The 10,384-nt window shown below is 42.1% G+C and overlaps 2 protein-coding genes across 2 annotated transcripts; one reads left to right on the forward strand and one right to left on the reverse strand.

The window, feature by feature from the left end:
* The first annotated feature begins 933 nt into the window (after positions 1 to 933).
* On the forward strand, positions 934 to 6,892 carry LOC306695758 (uncharacterized protein). Its single transcript, XM_079159092.1, has 7 exons — positions 934 to 1,077; positions 1,210 to 1,734; positions 1,878 to 2,021; positions 2,705 to 4,198; positions 5,405 to 6,004; positions 6,162 to 6,264; positions 6,549 to 6,892. The coding sequence occupies exons 2-6, from the start codon at positions 1,252 to 1,254 to the stop codon at positions 6,234 to 6,236; spliced, it is 2,796 nt and encodes a 931-aa protein (XP_079015218.1). The 5' UTR covers positions 934 to 1,077; positions 1,210 to 1,251; the 3' UTR covers positions 6,237 to 6,264; positions 6,549 to 6,892.
* Positions 6,893 to 7,858: 966 nt separating this feature from the next.
* LOC306695552 (group XIIB secretory phospholipase A2-like protein) lies at positions 7,859 to 10,258 on the reverse strand. The gene is made up of 4 exons (XM_079158813.1): positions 9,892 to 10,258; positions 8,912 to 9,000; positions 8,474 to 8,639; positions 7,859 to 8,342 (listed from the first exon to the last, which is right to left on the reverse strand). Exons 1-4 carry the CDS (start codon positions 10,163 to 10,165, stop codon positions 8,224 to 8,226), a joined length of 648 nt encoding a protein of 215 aa, XP_079014939.1. The 5' UTR covers positions 10,166 to 10,258; the 3' UTR covers positions 7,859 to 8,223.
* Positions 10,259 to 10,384: the final 126 nt, after the last annotated feature.

Raw genomic sequence — 10,384 nt, forward strand, 5'->3', positions numbered from 1 at the left:
AGTGTGAAGAAAAAAAGCAGTTCTCAGAAGAAGGAAACGTTGGATGGGACCGCCACGTACAACATTTTAAAGTGACCCTCCATGGCAGGCTGCACAGTACATTCAGTTATTGAGACAGTACATTGCACAGAAGACTGCAACATCAGAGTGGGACGAATCAGGATCTTGGAAAACACAGCATGGTTAGGAAAATTGTTTCATTTTAATTGATCCATTTCTATTCATTACATATATGATCTACATCTTATCGCATAGTTTGTATAGATACCATTCTTGACAAACGTTGAGGGTAGGACATGGTAATGAATTTTAAACTTTGGTGAGAGGAACATGAGAACACACACCTCTACATCAATGGAGCTGACCCGGAGCAAATGAATAGTTTTAACTTCCTGGGAATCGGCGTCACAAACAACATGACATGGTCATCACACATCTCCATCATTGTGAAGAAAGCTCATAAAGGGCTGTATTTCTTGAGGAAACGTAAGACGGCAAAGCTCCTGTGCCAAATTCTTGTCAACTTTTACAGAGGATCAATAGAAGGCATCCTGACTGGAAACCAGTATGGGATGTGCACATGACGGGGCTCTACATCGGCTCCCAGAAGATCAAGTTTGTTGCACTTATTGTATTAGTTTGTTTCTGCACTGTACTTTTGCTCTGGTTTATGCTCTTATATGCTTGTTTAAAAAAGGAGATGCACTTACGACTTATGGTGACTAGTAGTATACACTTATTGTAAGTCGCTTTGGATAAAAGCGTCTGCTAAATGACTAATGTAATGTACTCATTAGCAGAGTTATTTCTGTGGTGTCGGTACTCCCTCCAGCAGGGGGCGCCGTTAACATCCACTTTTCATCACCACCGAAGCAGTAACAACATTCTTAGCCACTCTTCTTTACTTCAAGCTAATTTTTCAACACTAACGAGTGTCGTTACCTATCCCTGAAGCTTACTAAAGGTCAGTTTTGACATTTTGCTTTTCAAGAACATCGGTTTCGAAGTATCATCCCCTAAAATAACCCGTTGACCGCGATGGGACAGAGGAACGGGCAGTTTGAGTCGCAGTAGTAGGTAAACAATCTGCTAGCTGCGAGCCTAAGCTATCTAAACACAGTGTTTAACTTATCGTTACCTGTTATATGCACACACAGGTCTGTTGTGAGTATCCCACAGTAATCTCTCCACACTGTTTCTACTCTGCAGAGTGCACTGACTGCATACACCGTGAGAGAAAGTGGCCGAAGGATGAATCCACTCGACTGGGATCACGGTGCTGTTCGCTCATTCCAGAGATGTCTGAGTCCAAATCACCAGAACGATGTCAACAACAGCATGGAGGATGCTCCAATCACCCACGAGGAGTGGCACACTTTCTGCAAATATGCAAGGCGGACTGCTGATGAAGCTCAAAGCAGCATGGGATGGAAGGAAGCCAGTCTTCCCCTGCACAACGTTTACACTCAGGACTCAGAAGTTGAGGACGCAGATGGAGAAGCCCTTGAAATGGATGAAGAGGATCCAGAGCTGGCAAGAAAGCGGAAAGAGCTGAGAGAGATAGAGGAGCGGATACTACTTAAGAAAGCTGCTATTGCCTTGAAATCAGTTGACCCGTTTGTGAAGAGCACAACGTCTCCAGACTTTTCCTGTCATGAATCAGCATCATGCACTCTTAGAGACAGGGTGAATTTGATTTTACAGCAACAACATCCTGCCAGCTGTCTGTCAAAGGTGAGTAACAGATTGTTGGATCAGCTTCACCAATCAGCTGTTTTAGATCATTATTTTACTTTGAGAATGAGTGTTTGCAGCTTCAACTGTTTTCCAGATGATATTATAGTTTATTGTTTTGCCTCGTTTTTTTTAATTCTCAGGTCCGTTCACCCAAAGAGAGAATGAACTCATCCCGCCTGAGGAAAGACGGTCTGCTGCAGGACGACCATCCTCTGAAGCTCAGAGTGAAGGCACTAATGAAGCGGAGATGTAGCGATCCATTTGTTTTGCCAGCAAGCATCGAGGTTTGTAATGTTTTTTTTTGCAATTTTGGTTGGTCTTCTGTCTGATTAAGCACATCTTTACCCACACATAGATAAAGATGTCAAAGGGGGTAGAGGGAGCCTTTTGACTGCTTGCCGGTGGGCCTTGCCTCAGACTCACATCTCCCAGAGTAGCCTTGATGTTGACGTGGCTATGATCCCTCAGCACTCTCCCTCAGCTCCAGTCACACCATTGCTTTCCAGCCATGTTGTTGAGCGCCGGCTGCAAGCTCAGCGTATCTCAGTTTCTTGCGCTCCTAGGCCTCCTCCACTGCATCCTCCCGGGGCACCGTAAGCTTGATGATGTGAACGAGATGGAGGGTTTAATCCCAAATTGTAGTTTTTGTACTAGCTATACCTTCCGTCCAAAAGGACCAAAATAATTGATGATATTTGATGTCATAAATAATCTCACACTGAAGTCAAGATTTCTTAACAGACGGTGCCTTCTATAAATCAAAATAAGTTATTGGGTTGTTTACTTTAGTGATGCTACAATAGGAGGTTTTGATTATTTGATCAATTATTGTTGTTGGTAAAAAACTTGGAACGTGGATAAAAACATTCAAACTTTCAGGAGTTGATCGTCTGGTTTTAATTAGTTTATGTCTTCATGAATTGTTTTTAACAAAGAGTAATACTTCTGTTTACCTGACTTGTCCCAGGTCCCTGACCTCACACCACCTCCTTCCAGCCCAAGCGTTACTTCACCAGACAACGAGAACGGCGTCAACGAGGGTTTCCAGCGCTTCCTCAGCGTTCTCAACAAAGGAGTGGACATGGACTTCCTCAATAGGATTGTCAACGATGACAGTGTGGATCTTCCTTTGGGTGAGGAGCTCCTCAACATTCCGGTTCCTGCCGTAGAGAACAAGTCAGATCCAACCCTCAGGAGAGAGAGCCAGCAATCGGAGAGTGGAGCCTCGCTGCCGGGCAGCTGTGGAGAGAGGAAATCTGACCCGCCCAGTCAGGAGAGATCCCTCAGTGAGAGACTTTCCCCACCTGATGATGACGAGAAGAAGAATGACCGGAGTCGATCCAAGTCTCCCCCCGCAGTGAAGAAGAAGATGAAGAAAGAAGAAGAAAAACCAAAGGTGGACGAGCAGCGTGAACAGCTCCAGAACATTCTTAAATCTCTGGGGTTGAGCATGGAAGTGGAAGAGATGAGCAAATTAGCAGAACGGACTCAGGAGAGGCTGTATGGGAAGAAGCATGAAGACGCAAGAGTAGAGCAGGAGAGTCGGCAGAGGGGCTCTCAAAGACATGACAGTAACTCCTCTTCCTCCTCCTCATCCTCCTCCTCAAGATCAAGCTCTAGAAGCAACAGTCCAAGCCCCTCTCGCCGTCGGCGCTCGCGCAGCAGAGAACCGAAACAAAGGTCTGAACACAGCCGCTCGAGAGACAGAAGGGGAGATGGACCGACACGCCATGACGGTACCGAGGACAGCAGGGAAGAACAGAGGTACAGGGACGAAGACGAGAAATACCCCAAAGAAATCTCTTCTTATCAACATCCGTATCAACAAAACCATACGTATACCCAGCCTGCTGCTCTTTCTGCATTTCCAGATAACAGTTTGTCCCAAGACTCACAGTACACTGCCTACCACAGTGGCACCTACAGCGCTGCTTCAAACTATCACTGGGCACCTACTCAGGAAGCCATTCCTCCCTCATTTTATACTAGCGGGTGTCCTTATCCACAAAACACCTACCAACACTTTCCTGGCTCTGTAGTGGCACCTAAAGTGAATTACCCACATCAGCGCGACCCTATTGACATCAACCTATCTGTGAATCCAGATCTTTCTAAGAGTGAAGGCCAAACTGGATCTGTTTCAGGCAGTCGCTGCCTGCAGGTCATCAGCACTGAGCCGACCGCTAAACCCCGCAAGAAGAGCAAGAGGAACAAGAGGAACAGGAAGAAATATCGTTTATATTGGGCAAAGGTTCAGGCTACACGGAAGCAACGAAAAATGGAAGCAAAACAGATGGCGGAAGAGGCGGAAGAGGCGGAAGAGGCGGAAGAGGCGGAGAAGGTGGAGAAGGTGGAAGAGGTAGAGGCTCCACAGCTTAAAGAAGATGACACTAAAACCAAGCAGTCGGAAGAAAAACGACCGCCAACGGAGGAGGAAATTAAAGCGAACTTGAGGAAAAAGGTTGGTGGAATGTTGGTTTTTATCAGCTTCCTAATGCATCTAATTGTGGGAGGTTAGATAATGGAGGTTTTGTCCCGTTCGTCTGTATGCTTGTTATCAAGATATACCAAAGGAGTATTTCAGTTAAATCTGCTGAAAAGTTGGGCCATGATGAGCTGAACAACAATTGATGCGTTTCCTTTGTGGATCAGGGCCCATATTTATCAAGTCTCAGAGTAGGAAATCACCAATGATTCTTAGTGATGTAAATGTTTTTCATATCTTTAGGACCAGGCGTCGTATCCATAAAGCTTCCTAGTACAAGGAGCTGCTACATGTGTTCATCAGAGATGTTCATTTCATTAAATAGTATTCAAATTACACCATGTCTGAATAGAGACTAGCTTCTATGATTACGCCTATTTTTCACTTTCCATTCTATGACCATTATCATTAAGAAAGCATTTAATGACGATGTGCCCACACTCCCAAGCAAAACCATCGCTGTGTGCGCAATATGCACAATACATGCAAAATGAAGCGCTGATATAGGCATTGTAAAACTATGGATAGAGCTGACTAGTGTATGTTACTGAGCTGAATCAAATGATCTCGTCTACAAGTTTATATTGTATATATTTGTTTAAATCATGAACACTTGCCAGTGTTTATAGCCTCAAATGTATTTTTGGTTAATTTGATGATGTTAGATAAGCCACTTAGAAAACGTGGCATCATATTGTTGCGTACGTCAGCTCAATCACTCGGTTATCTATTGTCTACAATATATTATCATCATAGATAATATGAACATATAGAACCTATACACAAAAGAGTGGTGCTGTTTTCTGCTTAAAGAATGTTTCCATTGGTATTTGAAATTGAAACTGTACGAAAAACTACGACATGTGATCATATTTTTAACTTTGCTGCTAAAAGATTTGTAAAACAGCGATGTCACAGAAAGTCAGTGTACGGTAGGGAGCTTCATAAATTACTCAAGTCCTGCTGTGAGGCAGGAGGTTCTGAGATGCTTGATCAACCTTTAGGATTTCTCAACATTTTCAGAAAGGGAATTTAATGTTTTCTCATGGAGTACCGCACATTCGTATGAGATCTTTTCCCTACACATATATCCTGTTCTTGTATATGCCGTTACTGCTACAAAAATGTAAAACATGAATTATGTTCTGTATTGTTCAACCTCTTCTATTCTTTTATTTCAAGCTTGAAGCATCTAACCCGAAGATGAAGCCGAAAGTCACACAGCCATTCAACTCCCTCAACTCCCACACCTACAGCGCTGCTTCAAATTGTTACTGGGAACCTTCTCAGGAAGCCATTCCTCCCTCATTTTATACTAGCGGGTGTCCTATTCCACAAAACCCCTACAAACACGTTCCTGGCTCTGTAGTGGCACCTAACGTGGATTACCCACACCAGCGCGACTCTATTGACATCAACGTATCTGTGAATCCAGATCTTTCTAAGAGTGAAGACCAAACTGGATCTGTTTCAGACAGTCGCTCCCTGCAGGTCATCAGCACTGAGCAGCCGACCGCTAAACCCGGTCTCACAGAACGCCAGAGGATTGGAGCCGCAAGGAAACAACAAGAAATGGCAGCAAAACAGATGATGGAAACGGTGGAGAATATGGTGAAGATGGAGAAGATGATGAAGGTGGAGAAGATGATGAAGGTGGAGAAGGTGGAAAAGGTGGAGAAGGTGGAGGCTCCACAGCTTAAAGAAGATGACACTGAAGCCGAGCAGTCGGAAGAAAAACGACCGCCAACGGAGGAGGAAATTAAAGCGAACTTGAGGAAAAAGGTTGGTGGAATGTTGGTTTTATCAGCTTCCTAATGCATCTAATTGCGGGAGGTTAGATAATGGAGGTTTTGTCCCGTTCGTCTGTATGCTGCTACAAAAATGTAAAACATGAACCATGTTCTGTATTGTTCAACCACTTCTATTCTTTTATTTCAAGCTTGAAGCATTCAACCAGAAGATGAAGCAGAAAGTCACACAGCCAGCCTACTCCCTCACCTCTCAGACTGAATAAAATGTTTTTCCACTGCAATGATTCATCGGTACCTATTTATGATTCTACCAATTTAACATGAAATACGTTAAGTTATGTTATGATGCTCCATTTGAGGGGTAAAAACAAATTCCAACCAACAAAACGTCACAGAATGTCTTTTTCTGTCTCACTTAAATCAAATTGTAATACTTAGTTAGTTAAATGTCCATTAAAAATGAAGAAATTAAGTCTTTATTAAATGCACAATGAAAAAAAGGAACTTTGTCAGCAGCATTGAGTAACTGTCATTCGGTTTCACGTGTTTTACATTTTTTTCTCTTTTCTCCGTAGATGTGTGGATCGTCATGACGGATCATTTGAACCTGCTGTGAGCCCCGACGGACCATGTGGCTCATGTTCAACATTCATTATTTACACATGCAGTTAATGGTGTTACAGCGCCATTTAGTGTTTAGTCATATTTCCAGTTTTGTACTGAATCATCCTCAAACTCTTAACAAGTAAATTGTGTCTTTCTCAAAAGAATATTTTTGTGCCGTTAAATTGCCGGTTTGGGTTGAGACGGGTATTACCCGTATCAGCTCCACATTACTGTGAATTTTACTACTTTTTAACTCTGTTTATAAACGGCCTTTTTTTCTTGGTGCTGTATACATTTGATTAAACAAAGTATGTGTTGCAGGCTCTGTCTTAATCTGTTGATGAATATATATATATATATATATTTTTATATTAAAAGTGTATTTTGCATTCAAAATGCTTTTCCAAGTGAAGTCTTCCAAAAAATATTGAAACGTTGGTAGTCGATACTAAATCGGTGCAGTTCTCTTTCGAGGTCATTCTGACCAGCTCAACACTGTAAATATTAGCTCTTTAACACGTGTTAGCATTTAGCTGTAAGTAAAGTTTCGGCAGACAAAGGACCGCTAAAACGAACCTGAAGTCTTTATTTGTGAAATGTTCAGTGTACAGTATGAGCCTTTTATTTTAGACCCTTTGAGTCAACACAGCCTGAACTTTCTCACCACTTTGGACTTACCCTTCACAGGCTTGAGACTCAGCGGCAATGTCTCTTTCCAGAAATTGTGATTTCCGTCTTTCAAATGTTTTTTTTGGAGCTTTGAGCACCACAAGCCGAGTGCCATATAGTCCCGTTATATTCAAGAGAAGACAGACATCTACAGCCGATATCTCCAAAACAAGGCAACTAACACTAAAACAATCTATTGATAAATAGGAAGAATATGTATTTTTGATTTTGGGGTGAACTGCTCCTTTAAGTAACAGTATATTATAAACTGTCATTAGTAGGAGATTTAGTGTAACTATACAATACAGTTAGTCTATATCCATTTTTAGGGGCAAAAATAGTCATTTACTTTAAAGGAAAGTTTGCAAACCTCTTAAAGTGATTGTGTACCAAAATATGAATCAATGCTGATACTGCCAATAGATAGTGATGATACAGTACATGCTCTGACTTCCTTAGATATAGCTATGCTCTGTTCTAAGCAGACTTACATGACAGATTGTTTATTACAACCATAAGAGACTTGCAAAAAATACTTTTGACCATCTCTGCTTGTAGGTGTTGAATGGTGTCAGTAGTGAAACCATGAAATGAAAAAATCACGTCCATGCATGTGTCCATAACATTTATTCATACTGTATAATAAGTCGAACATGGTAATACATACCCAAAAGTATGAAGCACAAGAGGCTATCTATATGTGTTGTTCACGCCACAATATTTTTGCTTTTCCTAAATCACATGCCTTTGCCAACTGTATTGGTGCTAATACACAAACACTATTGACAAATAAACAAAAACAAGTTTTGGCTTGCAACAAAGTTGAACTTTTAACAATAACATCTACATTTTGATTGAAGTAATGTAATGACCAGAACAATAACTTCCAAATAAATTACTCAAGTAGTCCACACAGCAGTCTTTGCAACAGCTGCCCTAGTTGACACTGTTATAAATAGGAGAGCGTTTCATGCTTTAAAGTTCATCCTTCTCCTCTCCCTGACAGAGGCATGACGCTCTCTGGCCGTTCATGTAGGGTCTGCAGCCCAGAGTCCACACTGTGTTGAACAAGGTGTCTGCTACTGCTTCACATGCTGAGGAGAGAAAGTGACAGAAGCAGGAATGGCAGAATTATTAAAGCTGAAGTTGAGGCAGAATGGTGCTGATAAACAGGGATGGGCTCAGTAACTCAGTCCTGCGTAAAAGATGCGTTAAAACAACCAACCTTCAACTTTTGACACAAAGCCAAGACTCTTCTTGAGGTCCGAGCAGATGCTGTGGAGGCACCAGCGGAACTTGGAGTCACAGCGGTACTTGTTGGAGCCGCAGGTGTCGTAACACATATCCAGCTGATTGCAGCACTTGGTCATGGCAGGGATGCCCATGTCCATCTGGTACACAACACAGGTGATACATGTATCGGTATGTGGCATTCACATGTGGTTAGTTTTGCTGTAAACTCAAAATGTATTCCACTATGCAGTCAAGTAAAGACGTTTAGGGACTGTATGATGATTATTAAGGACGAAAGGTTATACATTATGTTCTTTTTGCCGAAGGATGTTTTTTTGCTGCACATGTAGTTTCAGCTTTGTTTATCAATCAAATTTCCAGGTCCCATAAATCCCCATGACTTTGCCCTGAACAGACAGAAGAAGCATACCCCCTCTGGAACAGGAAGACCGAAGAAGTAGGAGCTACATCCATCAGGCTCTGGCATCTGGTAGCCAGGACGAGGAATGGGATCTTTACCTGAAAGGGGAAGCAGACAAAATACCAGATGTAGGTCATGTATTACAGCGGTTAGAAAACCACATGGGTTTATAGTTGACCCATGCACATAGATAGACAAAGGTTACTTATGTGGTTCACGTGTTATTAGTAACCTTCCCCAGTCACTGCATGAATCATTATGGGGTCACAGTCCATTTCCAGATGATAACAGCTATGATAAGTGGTGATATGATAAGTATCAGTGCATTATTGTTATTGGGTTTACATTGTTGCATTGCTGTTCCATACAGACTAGTAACCACATTACACAGTTTATAATGTAATGTCAGTTACCATTCATAAGAGCAACAGAGGCGCATTTGTGCAGAGATAGATTAGGTATTGCATACACTATTGAATATTTAAACCATTTAAAAATCAAATTTCAAATCATTGCTAGATATAAGATATCATTGATGATATATTCAATGTGGTGAAGTGTAATCAAATGAACACTTTTATTGTGAGAAAGATGGCAATTAAAATGCGTTGATTTGAGACCTATATGTTCTGTTTATGCATTTTTTAAGAGGCATGATTTTTTGCAATTATTCAATATCTATGAATTTAACAATTTGATTCCAAAAAGGAAGACATGTTTTCTTTTTCTTTTTCCCTTGAAGGACTTTATTGTTATTGGGGTGGAAACACTATCAACTGGAGCATAGGACACCCAACCCTTAGACTAACCCTTCCCACTGCACGTAATCAGTATTAAGGGGATACAGTAATACATCTCCTCCTTTCAATTAAAATGTAAAATATTTTGAAGCTCTAAAATGATATATCAGTGGTGGTCCACAGCGGCTGATCAATATCAGTATTATTCTAACGCTAAACTATACTTACTCATCCATTTAACCGACTTACCATATCGACAGTGGTATTGGCACACTCCATCACGTCCACCCATGAACTCCAGCATCGAATCAAAGTATCCGCCGACTGACTCAAAGCCGTCTCTGAGGGAGTTCATTCCCCATTCTGCGTCCTCGTCCTCCGCCTGTGTGACATCAGAGGCCTGGTCCTGTGGTGGTGGTGGTGGTGGTGGTGTGGTTGCAGCAGGGTCCTCAGCATCTTGACTGACAGCACTGTGGATGAACAGGCCCAGCAGGAGGGGAGCAATAAGAGCCCAACGGGTCATTCTGTCGCTCAAACAGCTCAATATGGACAGTTAAGAGTTCAGAGACTGAAGGGAAACACAAACACAACTCAGAGGCAAAACCAAAGTGTCTGTGTGACCTGAACTTTGAGCCCGACACAGGGACGGCCTTCTATGTGGAGGAACAAAGTCCAGCCTCTATCGCTATCTCTTTGATTAACGATAGGCAGAGTGTGCTTGTTCACCATTCAGCCGAGGGGA

The sequence above is a fragment of the Pholis gunnellus genome (assembly GCF_910591455.1).
Source record: "Pholis gunnellus genome assembly, chromosome: 5".
In the NCBI taxonomy this organism is placed as follows: Eukaryota; Metazoa; Chordata; class Actinopteri; order Perciformes; family Pholidae; genus Pholis; species Pholis gunnellus.